The sequence below is a fragment of the Solea senegalensis genome, linkage group LG19 (genome assembly GCF_019176455.1).
Source record: "Solea senegalensis isolate Sse05_10M linkage group LG19, IFAPA_SoseM_1, whole genome shotgun sequence".
NCBI lineage: Eukaryota > Metazoa > Chordata > Actinopteri > Pleuronectiformes > Soleidae > Solea > Solea senegalensis.
Window position 1 is genome coordinate 10,485,670 of NC_058038.1, and position 18,550 is coordinate 10,504,219.

The 18,550-nt window shown below is 42.3% G+C and overlaps 2 protein-coding genes and 1 long non-coding RNA gene across 4 annotated transcripts; 1 reads left to right on the plus strand and 2 right to left on the minus strand.

Annotated features, from left to right (window-relative positions):
* Positions 1 to 4,332: 4,332 nt before the first annotated feature.
* Positions 4,333 to 8,964, minus strand: LOC122785770. Its single transcript, XM_044051711.1, has 3 exons — positions 8,293 to 8,964; positions 7,104 to 7,224; positions 4,333 to 5,810 (listed from the first exon to the last, which is right to left on the minus strand). Exons 1-3 carry the CDS (start codon positions 8,307 to 8,309, stop codon positions 5,589 to 5,591), a joined length of 360 nt encoding a protein of 119 aa, XP_043907646.1. The 5' UTR covers positions 8,310 to 8,964; the 3' UTR covers positions 4,333 to 5,588.
* Positions 8,965 to 9,730: 766 nt separating this feature from the next.
* Positions 9,731 to 18,076, plus strand: hid1a (HID1 domain containing a). Of its 2 annotated transcripts, XM_044051687.1 has the most exons (19): positions 9,732 to 9,964; positions 11,499 to 11,648; positions 12,724 to 12,894; positions 13,338 to 13,454; positions 13,948 to 14,054; positions 14,228 to 14,344; positions 14,478 to 14,706; positions 14,791 to 14,847; positions 14,925 to 15,065; positions 15,309 to 15,399; positions 15,493 to 15,644; positions 15,727 to 15,805; positions 15,928 to 16,092; positions 16,198 to 16,425; positions 16,519 to 16,670; positions 16,741 to 16,827; positions 16,929 to 17,020; positions 17,130 to 17,288; positions 17,373 to 18,076. In XM_044051687.1, exons 1-19 carry the CDS (start codon positions 9,899 to 9,901, stop codon positions 17,434 to 17,436), a joined length of 2,424 nt encoding a protein of 807 aa, XP_043907622.1. In that variant the 5' UTR covers positions 9,732 to 9,898; the 3' UTR covers positions 17,437 to 18,076. The 2 variants fall into 2 exon arrangements, with proteins under 2 accessions (XP_043907621.1, XP_043907622.1); XM_044051686.1 differs by having other exon boundaries at positions 9,731 to 9,964; positions 14,478 to 14,847.
* Positions 10,505 to 13,131, minus strand: LOC122785772. The gene is made up of 3 exons (XR_006362349.1): positions 12,698 to 13,131; positions 11,448 to 11,672; positions 10,505 to 10,810 (listed from the first exon to the last, which is right to left on the minus strand). It is a non-coding gene; the product is annotated as an uncharacterized LOC122785772 (long non-coding RNA).
* Positions 18,077 to 18,550: the final 474 nt, after the last annotated feature.

Below are 18,550 nucleotides of genomic sequence, written 5' to 3' on the forward strand. Positions count from 1 at the left end.
GTGAGTCTAAGTAGCTTCAAGCTCTATCAGAGCATAGATTTGGTGAGGTGAGGGCCTATGTTTTATTAATTTGTAGATGAGCTCAGCTATTGATGGCATTGGCGACCCATGGGTTCAATTAGGATAATACAAGGAGATGGGCAGATTATGGGCAGCTATTTAAGTGAGAGTATATCTCTTCCTGACAGTTATAGTCCAAATGCAACAAATTGCACCTCGGTGGCTCCGCGCGGCGCCATATCGGTCCTCTGGTGGTGAAACATGCCAGTGTGGCAGGTCAGCCATGTGGAGACAACATCAGGCTGCGCGAGCCATGTAGCCCATCCTCTGTGCGCTAACAACACAGGACTGGGTGCGGCCTATTCCCAGTCAGTTAATAGGGGCCATTTAGAAAACAGCGGTATATGGAGTGCACGCTCTGCCCAGCCAACCCTTAACAGTCCCACTTAGCACAGCTCGCTCTAAACTATTGCTCTCCTGCTCCCCGGCACTCTGCGTTGAGAGTGGTGACAGCTGAACAGGGCGAAGCTGCACCACGTAAATATCGTGTTTTTTACAAATGCAAGACGGGGTGTGGGAACATTCACAGGCAGCCAGAAAAGGAGGAATGGCTGTGGTCTGTATGTGGGACAAGAAATGGCACACAGCCTTTCTTTCCTGTCTTTTGGACCGAACATTTATTATGATTGATCGCGGCCTTGACTGTAACTTCGCTGTGCAATGAAAACAGTCTACTGTACATTGTCTCTGGAGCACATTGTGTGAAATTGAATAGTGAGGCCATAAAGTGGAACTGGAGACACTGACCCAAGCATGTCAAGCCTGTCGGTTATCTTGCTTCTCCACTCAGTGCATTCAAAGCATTTAAAAACTGCAGTAAGCTCTACAGAGAGCCGCTCATGTTTGCCGACTTAAGGAAATCACAACTGTTTCTCAGCTGCACTGGGACAGCATGTTTAGGCTACAGTCAGTGAGATAACACAGTCCTCCTCTCAACACTCTGACAGCAACACTTGGGGAAAGAGTGTGCACTAACAACAGCAGTGTTGACCTGACCAGAGAGGATATGGAGGAGCTCCTCCTCAGTTTTAGTATTACTCAAGAGCAGGTCATTTCGGTCCGACTGCCGTGCCGTAATAACCATACATTTTCTATTCTGACAGCCTCTTCCCTCATCTCGAAATCACCTGACTTCCAGCGCCCACCACCTGGTAAACTGTCAAACACAAACAACATTATTTAACTTCCTCACATGCATCGCACACAACATGAAATTCTGCTAAATCTTTCCAAACGGTTGTAAAATGTTTGATAAAGTCTTGCTGGAAAGCTTCCAATAGCATGGCTACACGATGATTCTCACGCCTCCAGGCAAAGCTACACCTCCGAAACACTAGAAGTCATCATCAGTAGAAGCGGCTCGTTCGGTGCGACCTTTGTGACGCGGATTCCAACAAGAAACAGAAACCATTCATGGTAAATGCAGGAAACAACCCAAGATCAGCTGAATTCATTCAATTCATCATTCTTAATTCCTGACCTGTGAAGTAGTTCATCATCCAGACACACTAACCCTTCCCTTTCCTTGTTCGCTTGCCACAGCTTTCTCCATCCCGTGCTCCAGCCAAGCCGGGGCAATAGGGCACCACTAATGTGCTTGGTGGGTCATTAATTCTACGGATGGTCATGAGGGCAGCAGAGCAGGCGAGCTTTGCTGTTTGATATTGGGGCGAAATGGCGGCGGGGAGGCAAAGCAGATGTTTGTGTTGGCCGATACAGGATAACGGCGTAGTCGATGCCAGCCCAATCACCATCGCATGCCAGTTAACAGCTGCCCAAACACGACTCAGCCAAACTCTGGCAAAGAGAAGCAAGGGTGACCAGGTCAGCGATTAAATGACATTTTTTTTGAAGAAGAAGAAGTGGTGTGACCAATATTCTTTTCTTTTTATCTCAATCTTGGCTGTGTGATTATTCAAGGAGGTTTTGATTGAAGCCGAAGGTGAAGTGGAACAAAAAAAAAGAAGGAAAATAAACATACAGTAGTTTGTCTGCTTGTGTGTGTGTGTGTGTGTGTAGCTGAGGCTCACAGGGCATCTGCCTTTGAGGACAGATGAGAATCTTAGCAGAGAGGACACAAAGAAAAAGGAAACATAGACTAACCCAGTTTTTTGTGCGTGTGTTTTTTTTTTGTGCTGGCCATGGTAAAAATACAGCAATGTATGCGCATACATAGACCCCAGAACAAGGACAGCTCATTTAACTCTCTCCTGCCTCTCCACTCAACTGATATGAGCCATTCATCACCGCCCACCTTCATATCTGCGCGCTACATAGAAAGGACAATGTGTGTATGAATGAGTGTGTGTGTCTGTGTGTGAGAGTGTGTGAGAAAGAGGAAACAGATTTGGGGGAGGTGTGTGTGTGTGTGCGGGGTCTTGGAAGTGTCCCGAACATTCTGATCCTGTTGTAGAAACCCCCCAACATTTATGAGATTCACACTGTGAGAGATGTACTTTGTGTCACAGCAAGACTAAGAGTGTGCTGCCCTCTACTGCTCTTTTTTATGAACATGAATTTTTTTTAGTCATCTCTTTTCTTAGCCACTGAGTGACATCAACCAATTGAAACTTGTATTAAATGACAAATATATTAATTTTCCTACTGTATAACCACCATTAATTCTCTTGTAAACTGAAACAAAAGGCTGTGTTCACCAGAACATTATACACACCCGATGGCAATCTGTCGAGGTTTCCTTGAATTTGTGGTTTTGTGTGAAGTCAAATTGGGATAATCACTGAGAACAGTTATTCATGCTGCCGCTATCTGCATCACCACATTTATTTCACAGCACTTGGATATTTCAAATGGGATATTTGCTCCTACATCCAAATACCTGCTAAAGAGAGAGACATAGCTCAGGTGACGCTCAGATGAAAACTTCTCAATTACTGCTCACTAATTGCGCCTCCGTGTCGCCACAATGTATTTCTTTCCAGATAATGAGGCGCACACCTGAGAAAAGAGACACGCGGTCACAATACTGGATTGTTAATCCTGAATTATCATTGGCTCACTTGTCCTGACTAAGTAGGGGTGGAGCAAGGGTATCAAAGGAGGCAAGTAATGAGGACCTGCCATAGCCGGCTAGGTAACCGTGGTTACATATGGTGCATTAATGCATGTAATCTGTTACGGTGGTCTGTGAAGAGACAAAAGACAAGGATGTGTAGGGTGCTAATTATAGAAACCTTACACTGCTCCTCTCTTAGACACAGGTCATATCTCATTAATGATGGCCTCAATGCAGGGTTGTCCATTTGCATTTGGAGGGAAAGAATTCCTATGTGCACATACTGTTCAAGGAATGCAGGCATAACCAGCTTCTCCTCAGCACGGCGTCAAAACGAGCATCACGTTTCGTCCTGACATTATGTTTTTCTACGATTTACACCGCCATGGGATAGAATAAGAGTAACAGTAGCTTTGTTCAAAAACGTTACGTTTTATTTTTTATTTTTTTGAAATGAAGTGATATTTACAAGAAAAAAAATAAAATAATGGCAGGTTAATGTCATGTGCATTTTACAAGATACAAAAATATTGTAAAAAATAAAAGCAACCACATCTTCTAATTCCTTTCTGACACAATATAGTCAAAACAAAACAAAAAGCTGAGCTCACACTCCCTGGGATAAAAAAGGTCCAGGGCCTATCCCACTTGAACTGAAGGAGATGTGCACAGCCATGTGGTCAGTGCTTGTACCTGGATGTTCAGTGCACATGGACATTCATGCAGCAACCATTGAATGGTGGTGCACAGGCAGAAAGGCTCGTCTGATTCTAGAACACCATTTTTAGGGGCTTCAGTGATATTGCAAACAAAGCCATGGGAATGTCGTTCCGTCACTAAAAGCTAAACTGAAAATGCCTCTGAACAAACAACATTTCCCCAACATGCTCAACCGCCACGTCAAAGAGAGAGGGAGAAGAAAAAAGTAAGAGTGAATCACAAAACTTGGGGGTTGTGGAGTTCATGAGTGTTAATTTTCTCATGTACCCCGAAAAATGAAACAATCACACTTTCTCAAGATCACACAACAAGAACACTCGTGATCGCAATATCGTTGTAGTTTAGAAACAAATCTGTATCGATGCAATTATTCGATAAGATGCTCAAGATGAAGTACGCGTTGATTTACTCAGAATCTACAAAGACAATGTTGTGTCAACGTCATATTGCTTTATGTCTATGGTCAGTGGGTTAATTACCCAGCACAGGAGAACCATCACTACTTAGAAGAGAAATATTATACTTGGACTGTTAACTTTGGTTGTAGTTGTCATCAGTTTGTAACAACTGTGTTTAATTCTGAAATCAAAACAATGTATACGTGAGCACAGAGCGGAGGGGAGAAGCCACAACAAGATGACAGGAAGCAAAATGCAAACAGGACCCCGATGTCATTCTGTCATGACTTCTTTTCAAGTAGGCGTTGGCTTCTTTCCATCGGGTGTTTACAGCAACTACGTTCTCAAATTTGTACATTGACCACATTAGATTCTCGTCCAGTAATCATGAGAAGCTTGGGTGGGCGATGTTGACTAACAAAGGGCACACTGGCTGAAATAATTTACTTTTGACATGCTATGAGAAAAATAATTAGGTAAAATGCTGGTGAGTGCTTGAAAGCAACACCTGGGGACTGTTAACTGCCAATGCTGCAAATCTGCACAATAATTATAGTTAAATACAGAATTAAAAAAAGAAAAGAAAAAAGGTACCAGATTTTTTAACTCAAAATTAGGTCAAATTTTACACATAATTCAATTCAATTATTTTGGCAGTGAAATTGTTTCATTTTCATTTCTGATCTGAGCAAAAACCAAGTCACTGCATGTTTTGACTCTCCCGTTACGTCCAAGTGGAATCTACTGACAAGATATTTAAATGCTATTCACTAACAAAGTAAGGAGAGAAAAGAGCTTCCAAGGGCAAGTTAAGACCCATGGCGTCTACAGCTCCCAGTAACAGCGGCCCCTTCTGAATATGAAAACAAACAAGCAGCCCAAGACAAGTGCAAATCCTCCCTGAGACTGGTCCATGTACAAACACAGACAGGTTCAGCAAAAAAAACAACCCTACTAGGAGACTAAATCAATCACACTAACCTGCCGAAAATTGTGTTTGGTGCCATTTGTGCAGCTCCAGTAGCACTATTTTCATACAATATTTAAAACACAGGGGTTCATCACCATCATCATCGTCATCAGTCAGTCACTAAAAAGGCTCTTGGAGCGACATGTAAACCAAACTTGTCAGAAATCCAGTGGATCACAAAATATGTTTGAATGGATCACACAGTTATTATTGCTAACATGATTATCACTTTGATTTATTTGTATGGTGAACACCCTTCAGATACCTGACAAGGAGCTGCTCTCCAACCACAGATATGCAGAGCTGTGAGATTTCACAGTAACTGGAGATGGGTGGGGAAGAGCTAAGTGAAGTGATTCAGCATGTGGCGGTCCAACACACTTTGGTCTCTTGGACGTCCGGCTGACGGAGAGACGGCGAGTCATCATGTGTCTCTGACATGGTTTCGGCTCTGCAGGCTCTGGAAGTGGGCCTCCTTCAGGACCCGGTTGATCTGCAGGTAGGACACCAGGTTTGTGGAGCCGGGCAGTTCTGAAGAGTCGCCAGAGCTGAGGGGGCTACAGGAGCCCACAGCACACCGACTGCTACAGCTCCCAGCTGCATGTTCCGGGCTGCTGATGCTGCTGCTGCTCTCGCTGTTGGACGACTAGAACACAGATGTCAACGTAAGCAGTGTGCTCACAAACCTTGGCCTTTGATTGAGACTATAAATACTATTCCTTCACCATCAAAACATTCTATGATCACCTGGCATTACATTTTATATTTCACTTTGTGAAACTGGCCCTGTGATAGGATGGCAACCCAGCCACCTTTTGCTCAATGTCAGCTGCTGCTGCTAAAAGACTGTAGTGAATTCTGCCAAACATGTACAAAGACAAATCACATAGGTCGAACAAAAGATGTGCTCATGCACAGGATTGAAAGTAGGTCACCCATTTTTTTCTGCTCTGCGTCACTGCTGTTGACAAAGATAAAGACCTAAAGCATAGGTCTTTATCAAATTTTGTATGCTTGTTATGCGCCAATGACACCAGAACAAATTCCTTGTATGTGCAAATCGTACTTGGCAATAAAGCTCTTCTGATTCTGATTCTGATTCAGGTAAATTTGTTCTCGAATACAACACAAATTCTAATATATGGCCAATGTAAACAAATGATTATTATAAATTCTGTCAGCGATTCTAGGACGAATGAAAACACAGCTGCAACATCTCTTGTGAAAATGTGTTTTTCCTCCGTTTCAAAGCCAAACTCTGATGTGGTTGTTTTGAGTTTTAAAATCAAACACCTCTAATTCAATTTGTAACGTTGATCTTTATTATTAGGGTTCGAGAACCCTATTGAAATTCCAATGTTTTTTTGTTTGTCTTCTGGTTAAAATCACAACCATGTGATTCTATGGGAAGATCTCTCAACACTTCAGGATATTGCAGTGGCAGATGATTTATTAAGTAATCTGAACCGATAGAATTACATAGGGTATTGCAAAATATGGCGTGTAAGTGACAAAGGTTCAGCATTTGAACACAGAGACAGTGCTCCATGTTAAGAAAAATCCACCACATCACAACATCTTTCCAGGCACTTACACTGAGGCCATCTTTTGTCATTTGAAGATGACATACATTTCTAAGTCTTCCAGATACGTGCTAAAACAAACAAAATCTGTGGCATATGTTCATCAGCACGATTGCAAGACTCCCCAGGATTTAAAGGGTCTTTCATGGATCAGAGAAAGTGAAAAGGTGTTTTACGAGATCAAATAATACTACAGTACAGGTAAATTTGCCTAGTGTTACCTGTGATTATAACTTGACAGTTAAACCATCAAATTTCTTCCAAGATGCTTATGTTTTTGGCTGAATCCATCTATGAGCACCATAACAATAGGTACTGATGTAATTTTCTTAATTTTCACTCAAGTTGGTTTGTACCTCAGAGTCCCAGGCATCCCGGCCTGTCTCAGGAGAGAGAGGATGAGCTCTGCTTTGCCTTTTGGCTTGGGGCACCAGGTGGCCGCTCTCCTCATCACCACCGCCACTGCGCTGTCGTTTCCTATATAAAACCAGATGAAATCAGATTAATTTTAGTCATTTTTTGTTAACACATACATACATAGAACAAAATGTTACATGTCCTAGAAATTAGGGATGCATGATATTGTACTTTTTAATCGATATCCATCATGCCAATCGGGATGATTATCAGGAGTACTTGGGTCGATAACTGATGCCAGTATATGATATATACACATGTTTTTACCTGTGTCCTACTGAAGAGATTGCTTTGTCTCTTCACTAGTGTAATTAACCTATTTTCTTACTCAACCTGCAGCAGGTGTAGCAATACATTTTCTTCATTGAGCAAAATCAATAAACGTAAAACAATAGTTGGAGAGGACACAGCATATAAGTCAAGGAAGTAGCAGCTTGTTAGGTCTACTGTTGTAGTCATTTGTCATATCGGCAGATATACAATAATCAATTTTAAAGCAAATATCTATCAATACTGATATCCTAACACTAGAAATGTTCTTATTTCATTGCGCTCAGTGAAATACAGGTCAATGGTAGGTGACAGGGATCACAACCATATTTTAACACCCACCAGTAGATGTGAGGCACATGTTAGGTGTCAAACCAAAGTACTGGGCCTGGCCCGTTTCTTCAGAGTCAATAATACTATCATCAGATTGTGTGACCTTCAGAAAATGCAGTGCAGACAAATTAAATTATTTACCCTGTTGTGAAACATAATGGACCACAAAACGAAGACATCCCTACAGGTACGACACAGTCAACGGACAAAGTGCATAAGCTGTGTGTGAATATAAGGGCATGAGCAGGCATTTAAAACATACACATGCAATCGTAAACATGTACACAGTACATGAGGCCTTTTCAAAGTGATACGAAAAGAAAAAAAAGCAGTCATATCTTCCACTCACACTTGACGCATATCGTGACAACACACTAATCCCGATTATCTGTAAACACGTTGAACTGTCCTGAAATGGCTGCTGAGAGCGGCTCATGAAGGCCACAGTAGATACTCCACCACTTGTACCACAAAACACTAGACCGACCGGGTCGTGTTGCGTTATCCACGCCAGGCCTCACTCACCTGTTGTCAGTCAACATATGATGTCACGAAATCAGTCAGCTCTCCCTTTTGTGTGTTTCTTAGGACTTGACTGAAGGACGTGGCGAGTTGATGTTGCCGACTCGAGAATCGTAGCTTGTACGACGTCCGTCGAAGGCCTAGCGCCTGAATTAACAAAACTAGCTCTTTCTGGCTAGATAATTACACCAGATAATGACGTGGCGTTATAAGTCATCCTACCATACCAACACAACGACCGTACAACGATATAGGGCCACCGCTACACGATTTAATTGTTAAATCGACAGGTTAGTTAGATAACAAGTCAGGCTAAAGCCCTTTATCATCAGGTACAAGCTAATGCTAACGTCAACGCGAGCTAGCCTTCTCAGCCGGTGCTCTTCATAAGTTTGTCGAGTCCAACATTAAGAGTAATGACGTTCGTTTCTCTAAAGCGACGATTAAAAAAAACTGTTGTACAATAGCCCGAGAAAAAAATCCCCATCAGCTAAACTGAGCCACTGATGTTAGCCCCAAGATACAACCTCAGTTGTGTTTACATGGAACTGCGGCTGCGCGAGAACCAGCGATGGTGCTTTTAAGGCGAGTCAGAAAAAAATTATGCCTCGTCTGTTTGGTGGATTGGAACAGGCTGTAAGTAGGCGGTACCAGGATATGTAGTTTCACTGGGCTATCAGAAATAATGGCAATTACAGTGAATAATGTAATTAACATATTTACTTGTCATTTTAGGTTAAAGGCTTGTAACCTGTCATATATGCAATATCAAGTTTCGGCGCTTACGTGCAGCACATTAAGGCAACACAACACATACTAAAACACAATGGAACACTTGTGGATATTGGTGGTATTGCAAGCGGGCCAAGTCCTTCCATTTACAAAACATGAAATATTAAACAAAAACACGTGTTTTACAATCTGACATCTCACATTGTTATTCACATATTAAAATTAGAACATGGGCCTCAGAAGATTTTCAAACGTTAAGGGGACTCAATCCTCTGATGTTTTGGAAAACTGTGTTAGAAGATGTCATAATATGGTGTATACTAGGTCAAAGAATATAATGCTATAATAAAGTGATGCTAACTGGACACATTTAACATGCCACTATATATACAGTTCTTAACAAATGTATTAGCCACCTGTCATAACAATGACAAACCATAAATGTTTCATAAATCTTTCAAAAACTTGTTTAAAACGAAACATTTAGAAAACTATATATACATTGATACGCACGCATGTGTATACATGTATGTGGAGATGTCAACCCTCGAGATTATATGTATATAATGTGTGTGTATATATATATACATATACATATATATATACATGTATATATATATATACATATACACACACACACATATATATATATTACAAGTAGTAGAAAATCTGGAGGGTTTACATCTTCACAACCCGGAAGTTACAGCAGGAGTGCAGCCAGTCCAGTCAGCCAAATACTGAGGGGAAGAGAGAGAGAGAGAGAGAAAAAAAAAAACACGCCTCCGCCAAAGACTCCAGCAGCGGAGCTGAGGTGAGATTATCAGGATCTGAGCTGCTGCACTGCTCCTGACGGACGATACGCAGGGGAATCATCGCAATGGGCAGCACCGACTCCAAACTGAACTTCAGGAAAGCGGTGATTCAGCTGACAACCAAAACGCAGGTACATGCGCCTCCGCGCACCGGAATAAACGGTTGCCCAGAATAAACGGTTCGGTCGTTTATACGGAGAGAGAGAGAGAATGACGGAGACCATGAACCCACCGTGGAACACGCAGCATCACCGAGGAGACGATATGACGCTTGTCATGAGGCAGTAAAATGTCGGACCGTCCATAAAACCAGTCTTATTTATTTTATTTATTTTACATAATCTCTATACGCTATAAAACATTACCTTGGATTTTAATCCATCCTATTGAATTGTATGTGTTTTTGCGTCATAAACAGTTGCAATGGATGCGATAATTGCCGCGATGACTATTGAAGCTTCATTCATTGTTTATTTCTGACAATAACATTAAAAACGATGGCGTAGTCGAATCCGTGGTGGTGACGTACACGGGTCTGGAAATAACCTCGTTTCGCAGCAGAGGAGGCAGGTGGACTGTGCTGAGTGTGCCAGATAACAGAGATTGTGTTTACATTGCAATTATGAAGACAATTGGTGAGCCGTGTAATACAAAACTAAACAACCACACGATTGAAAGGGCAACGGGATGTTTTAATGCACTGTACTGAGATGCAGTGACCAGTGTTCTCCTCCATCAGACCTTCTCTTTTTCTGTCCATTCTCTGTAAACCCTAGACAATGTCTGCGTGTGAAACTCCCTGTAGATCAGGGTTCCTCAGTCTTGGTCCTGGAGACCCACTGCCCTGCATGATTTAGATGTTTCCCTGCTCCAACACCACCTGATTCAAGTGGTCAGCTCACCAGCAAGCACTGCAGAAGCCTGATAACATGTCACTGGGACCAGGATTGAGAAACCCTGCTGTAGATTAGTGGTTCCTGAAATCACAGATGGGAGTAAGTCACAAACAAGTCCCAAGCCATTCTTGCAACAATCAAGCAAGTTACAAATCAAGTCGCATGCATATAGAAGATGAAGATCATTTCCAAGATATACTACATTTAAATACGTTCAAAAAGAGTTTGATCTGTAACCGAGATACTATATTACTCAAACAACAAAAGGACTGCTTCATGGTCCCATACAACTAAGTTGTTTATTTAAAAAAACAAAACACAAAAAACTATATAATTAACACCAATAAAATTAAAATTATTTAAATCAAATAAATACTTGCTTTAAATGAAGTATGAATTTAAAGGTGATTTCCAAGATATTCCACATATAAATATGTCCAAATGGTTCCATATAACTGATTTGTTCATTAAAAAAGATACAGTTATATAAATAAAACTACAGAGCCTAAAAGTAGCTACTGACATTTTAAATATTAGGCTAAAAAAAAGAACCTTTTGCTTTTGAGCCAGCAAGACGTTAACTAGCATTAGGCCGCAAAAGCAGACGCCCAATGTCTCCAGCAGGTCGTCATGACCACATCTACTAAATCATCCCTAAATGCACCTTGTTGATTGGCTGATTGGATATTTGTGTTAGCAAGCAGTCAAAAAAGTGTACCTAATAAAGGGGTCAGTGAGTGTATATTAAGATATACTTCATTTTCTACAGCCAGTGGAAGCCACAGATGACGCCTTCTGGGACCAGTTCTGGGCCGACACCACCACCACAGTCCAGGATGTTTTTGCACTGGTTCCAGCTGCAGAGATAAGAGCTGTCCGGGAGGAGTCCCCCTCAAATTTAGCAACCCTCTGCTATAAGGTAGTATCCACAATCGAGCTGTACCTAAAAGAAATATTGATATTATTTGCGAACAATGCAGGATTTTGTTTGTTTTAGTCCAGCTCTGGTGTCTGTCGTTAAGTCACTGCCTTAAATGTGGGAACATGTGAGTCAACTCCCCTTCCTTTCCCCTCGCTTCCTGTCTCTGGCTCCCATTTGAAATTGCTGTTCAAGAACAAAAACAGACATACTGGGAGCATGTAGCCTAATTAAGTAAAGAGGAGAAGAGAGGGGATAAGAGTCCTTGAATGTGAGCTGATTTCAGTGTGTTTGTTAATCTATTTTGAAGGCGGGCTGCAGCGCGCTGTTGATTAAATGTAAACAATGATTCATTTTCAACGGCAAATCTGCGATAAAGGCTTCAAAACAAGAGCGTGGCACGTCTGCATCTCACAGACAAAATATTTTAATGAAGTATTAATGAGGTACTTACTGACCCAAACAAAATGCATTCTTGACAGATCAGATGTCGTATCTTTGCAAAAAGAAAATAATTAGTGGGAAAGTAAATTGTTTGTTTTTTTCTTTGCCCAATGATGCTGATGCCCTGTCTGTTGCAACCCTCCCTATTTATACTTCTAGGCAATTTAGGATGAAGTGTCTTGTCCATGCATTGACATGTAGACCAGAGTATTTAACCCTCCATCTTCCAAATATTCTCACTACAAAGTGTTTTGTTTTTTTGTTTTGCGACTTGTTGCTTATCTGAACCGAGGGTCTAAGATCAGAGGATGTTGCTACATGTACAGACTGTGAAGCCCACTGAGGCAAACTGGGATTTGTGAATTTTGGCAAAATAATAAAATTGATCCAGTGTCTCATTTGAATTTAAAAAACAAACTAATTTGCGATCATGGGTTATCATACTGTGCATGGCGATAATGATCTGATAATGAGCACTGTTGTTGGCAAAGCAAATTATATAACAAAAACAAACAATAGCAAGCTTTATTTATATGATGTAAAATAATCTTATACTGTGTGCACACCTCAATAGGGATTCCAAATCCATCATTCTGATTTTGTACCTCACTCCTGTTGTCTACGTCTTCAGGCTGTGGAGAAGCTGGTGCAGGGGGCGGAGTCAGGCTGCCCCACAGAGAGGGAGAAGCAGGCAATCCTGAACTGCACTCGCATCCTGACCCGCATCCTTCCATACATCTTTGAGGACCAGGACTGGAGAGGATTCTTCTGGTCAACGGTGCCTGGTGCTGGGCGGGCTGGGGTAAGTGGGGGACATTAACATAAGCTTAAAAAATTGGCTTTTAGGCGTAAAAATCACCCATATAATTGCCTTTTAGAGAGCAATTCTGTCATTGTGTTTGTTATGGAGATGTAATCGTCCAGTTTGAAAAATAAAATGTTCTCCTCAGGCTTTTAAACTGCCAACTCACTTCTGTGGCATAATACATGACTGCACCGAGGTCACAAAACGATTATATTAATGAGAATGACAAATGGTTTCCTCGCTCCAGCTGTAAAAAGACTAGATGTCTATTTTTCCTTTTTCCTACTGAGCAGGAAATATTATGCTGCGAGGTAATTTCAGCTGCGCTGTGTTATTTCTTCCTAACCGTAAGCACTTTGTTAATGAATGGCGAGAGATAAATTGGAGACGAATGTTCAGCATCTGGATTTCGTCTCATAAATGTGTCCTTCTTTTTCCAGACAGACGAGCTGGACGATGATGACGGAGCTCGACCACTGGCCGAGTCGCTGCTCCTGGCTATCGCTGACCTGCTCTTCTGCCCTGACTTCACTGTGCAGAGTCATAAGAGAGGCCCTGTGAGTGTTAACACACGACAACATCTACTGTCATTACCAAGTCACTTCCTTGAAACGCTGCCTCTCACACGTCATTCCAATAGGGAGACACAGCAATGCAAACATTTGACATTTGGTTCTCTTGTCCTAAGTATAAAGGGAGACATATTTTTTAAAGCACCATTTTCCTCTTCCTGGTCAAAAGTTGCCCAACTAACCTGTCACTCAAGTTTCCCTGAAGAAAGGACGCAGACACAAATCATGGTGGATGACACTCTGTCATTGTTACTAGGCAGAATTCCTCATTCCGCTTGACAAACTTGTTCCAAAACCCTACATATTCTACCAGCATTTAGCAACATTATATCCCTTTAAATTCAAGGAATTATGGAGGAAAACTGCATAACAATGTTGATTGTTCCTCTACACATGGTGTTAGAAATGTTAATGTTACAATTTGTCACATAAATATAAGCATTAAAGTGTTTGGGTTTTTTTCTTTTGCTCCATCTAGGACTCAGTAGAGAACATGCAGTCCATAGACAGCTGTGAATACATCTGGGAGGCAGGGGTGGGCTTTGCACAGTCCCCCCCGCTCAATTACATCCATGACCTGAACAGGTGAGTCAGCAGGCTGTTTCCACCTGTGCTTGGTAACATAGGAAACACGTGAGCCGTGTTTCCAGCACGATACAGTACGGTTTGAAACAGTACAGAGATGCATCCAGGATGCATTTAATGCCCAGTGTGAATCCATGGATCTGAACATGGCTCTCCTCTCTGATCCCCCTCAGAACAGAGTTGCTGAGATTGTTACTTACTTGCTTTTCTGAGGCCATGTACCTGCCTCCTTCATCAGACAACAGTGTCCTCAACCCATGGGTGACTTTCTTCTGCTCCACAGAGAACAGGTAACTTTATTTCTGTCCTATTTAATAATGACAGGACATCCCCGTCAAAATATCTTTACAAAAGTTGTGTACAAGCTAGAAACTCACACAAGCACATAATATACTAACGATGTCTTCATGTCTTTGTCCCTAGACATGCTCTGCCCCTGTTCACCTCTCTGCTGAATGTGGTGTGTGCCTATGACCCCGTGGGCTACGGCATCCCATACAACCACTTGCTTTTCTCTGACTATCGGGAGCAGCTGGTGGAGCAAGCCGCACAGATCCTCATTGTGACGCTCGAGCATGACGGTGGGGTTCTCCACCATCATCACCACCACCACCACCACCCCGCTTCACCATCCAGCATGGAGGAACAAGAGGTACGGCACCAAGACCACACAAACAACACCAATCCAAGACACGTGTCCGAAATCTTTCAAATAATTCTCTGTGTCTTTGTGCAGTCGCCAGGACCGGAAAACCTGTTTGTCAATTATTTGTCAAGGATTCACAGAGAGGAGGTACTCACATCATCCCCTCAATAAAGATTTTCTCTATGAAGATTACCAGCTCATAAGCTTCTCTCATCTCATTGCAGGACTTTGACTTTGTACTGAAGGGCCTAGCTCGCCTGCTGACCAACCCTTTGACCCAGACGTACCTGCCAAACTCCACAAAGAAGATCCAGTTCCACCAAGAGCTGCTGGTTCTCTTCTGGAAGCTCTGTGACTTCAACAAGGTTGGACATGACTAAAGTGAAGGTTTCTTTCTAGTCAAATGTACACTGGCCTGTTTGAGAGTAACAGTGAGTCAGGCATGTCGGGGTGTTGTTAGAGGAGGTTATCACAAATATCACCGAATAGTCGCAGGTGTAATTGCTTTGCGTGCAGACACAGCAATGCCGGAATACAGTGGTTGAGTCTATGACTGAGCTCAAGTCTGTAGGCAAACTCTGAAAGTCCAGTTTGTTTTTCCATTACAGAAATTCCTGTTCTTTGTGCTGAAGAGCAGTGATGTGCTGGATATTCTGGTTCCAATACTCTTCTACCTGAATGATGCCAGGGCTGACCAGTGTAAGCCTCATCACAGTCTAATTCAGTCAATTTGGATCCAACTAACAAACGTCTGCATTGCGTGTTAAACTGATGTGTTTTGCTTGGACACAGCCCGTGTTGGACTCATGCACATTGGCGTGTTTATTCTGCTGCTGCTGAGCGGGGAGAGAAACTTTGGTGTGCGCTTGAATAAGCCCTACTCCGTCCATGTACCGATGGACATCCCCGTGTTCACTGGGACTCATGCCGACCTGCTCATAGTGGTTAGTCACTGTGTACATTGCAAGTGTTGTTGCTCTCTGTTGTGGCTTCAGTCCCTTGCTCACAGCTGTCACTGTTTTGTAGGTGTTCCACAAGATCATCACCACAGGCCACCAGCGTCTCCAGCCTCTGTTTGACTGTCTTCTCACTATTGTTGTAAATGGTGAGTTGCTTTGGCGCCATCTGTTGGACGATGCGAAGAATGTTTCCACGAATACAAAAAACATTTGATATGCCAGAAAAAGTAGTTGTCACTTACACATCTTTCATCCGCTTGTCCTGCAGTTTCTCCCTACTTGAAGAGCTTGTCAATGGTTGCAGCCAATAAACTGCTCCACCTGCTGGAGGCCTTCTCCACCAGCTGGTTCCTGTTCTCTGCATCCCAGAATCATCACCTTGTTTTCTTCCTCCTTGAGGCTTTCAACAACATCATCCAGTACCAGTTTGATGGTGAGAGAAAGCTGAGGCCTTCTTTAAACATCCATGGTTAAGTATTAGCAGTTTTGCATCTTTTGCGCATGCAGCTGCTCACCGACAATCTGCTCATCCCTCCAGGAAACTGCAACCTGGTGTACGCTATCATACGCAAACGTAACGTGTTCCACCAGCTGGCCAACCTGCCATCTGATCCCGCTTCCATTCACAAGGCTTTGCAGAGGAAGAGGAAGTCACCAGATGTCATTTCTCGCACAAGCTCCCAGGAGACCGTATCCATGGAGGGTTCTCATCCTGCTGTGCCTGCCGAGCCTGGCACGCTGAAGGCCAGTCTGGTCGCTATACCGGGTACTGACTCTAGCTATTTTGCCTCATTGGTCATTTTGCAAAAAATAAGGATCATCTATTGACTAATTGTGCGTGATTCATGTTTCGCTGCAGGCATCGATAAACTAACTGAAAAGTCACAGGTGTCAGAAGATGGCACCATGGTGTCTGTCCCAAAGACAGCTTCCCCACACACTGTCCTCTCAGACCAAAGTGCAGTCAGTGGAACCAGTGACACGGAGTCAAACTCTGGCCGGGACAATGAAGTAAGTGTGTTTGTTTGTGAGTTTGTTTTTAAGTCTGCACATTTGTAAAGCTATTTCTTCACATTATCAGGATGTTTTCTACACTGAAGCAGAAATGGAGAGGAGACGTTTATCAAGTGCATCTTCTACATCCCTTTGGGCTCCCGCACCTGACTGGGTAAGAAGAATCTTTTCCCCTCACCTTTGCCTTCGTTTTTATTTTATTCTATGTCGTATGTTGTCTGAGAAATGCATGCATATTTACCTGTTTTGACCTAGGTGCACTCCTGGAAGTGTAAACTACCTCTGCAGACCATCATGCGTCTTCTTCAAGTGTTAGTTCCCCAGGTGGAAAAGATCTGCATCGACAAGTACGTGAACACAGCTTGGATGCAATGTCGCGGCCACATATTTGGTTGAGATTCTTTTGGAATATTTCCAGACGTTTTTAAAATATACTTGCATTTTTTTTCCGTGCAGGGGTCTGACAGATGAATCAGAGATCCTGAAGTTTCTTCAGCACGGTACATTAGTGGGCCTGCTGCCAGTTCCTCACCCCATCCTCATCAGAAAGTATCAGGCCAACGCAGGCACTGCCATGTGGTTTCGCACTTACATGTGGGGTGTCGTCTATCTGCGGTGAGTCAGACATAAAAGCTGTGCATCATGCAAATAGCCATCTTTCCACACTGAACAAAAGTAATGTTCCATTTTCTCTTCTAGAAACGTGGACCCTCCTATCTGGTATGACACTGATGTTCGCCTTTTTGAGATTCAGAGGATGTAGGCAGACTTAAAAAACCTGAGTGTGCCCATTCAGCACCAGGTTTCCTCTTCCTTTCATCACCTGCTGGTTTCCAAGTAAACCTCACTGTGTTCACCTAGCCACTGTAACGTTTTTCTGCATAACGCTTGCTCACTTGGGTAGAAGAGTCGTTCAGATAAGCGGAGACGAGGCTCAGCGTAAGGACAGCTGACTGAATTTGTTTTGCTCATAAAAATAAAATACATTTCTTCAGACCTCAAGACCACAGAATGTCTGTCAAATCACTGAGATGATTGAGGCATTTGCTGAAAGACAAGGCTCTTTCTTCATAGTCCTGACAAAGGAAATATCATTTTAACTTTTTAGAGTCAAAACTATAGACAATGTTGTGCTTTCCAACAGAGGCTTGTAACATACGCATCTTGGACAGCAGAATATTGGTATTAAATGTTGTACTTGCCATGCTTTAAAGTGACCATGCACTCTTTAAAAAAAAAGAAAAAAGTATTGTTATGGTTTTAGTTTGTGAAAATGTAACTGGATTTTGGAGACAATACAAATGTTTTTATGTATATGACAAAGGTTTATGTTTAGAACTGGCTGAATATGCTCAATGTTGAAAACTGTAATTTCCTGAAAATATATATTGATAAGCATCTGAGACATTTTGTATCATTTGTGACATCTGTGATGTAATGGAAAATACCACTCTCTGTGGAAGTCCCAAGCAGTAGAAATGGTTCAGAATCACTATTTAACACTGTTGGTGAGAGCACACATGCATAATTGAACAGCTACTGTGAGCCATTTACTTCACCCACAGGTCGTAGCATAGCCATGCTAACATGTATAAAATGTGCTTTTAAACCTTGACCACTAGTATTTCAGTCATGTCCCTCCCTACACATAAATATGTACAGAAATATACAACCTTCAAATTGTACAGGGTGAGGGTGTAACATGGATTTTAGCTTTTAATTTTGGCATTATAAAAGTTAATTTCAACCGAGGTATCAAAACAGATCACTGAGCAAATCTTGAGGAACGTTAAACGCAGCCAAATGTCGGTCGGACACAGAATTGTGATAAATACTTCGATGTAACATTTCACAAGCTATTGCACCAATTACAATAG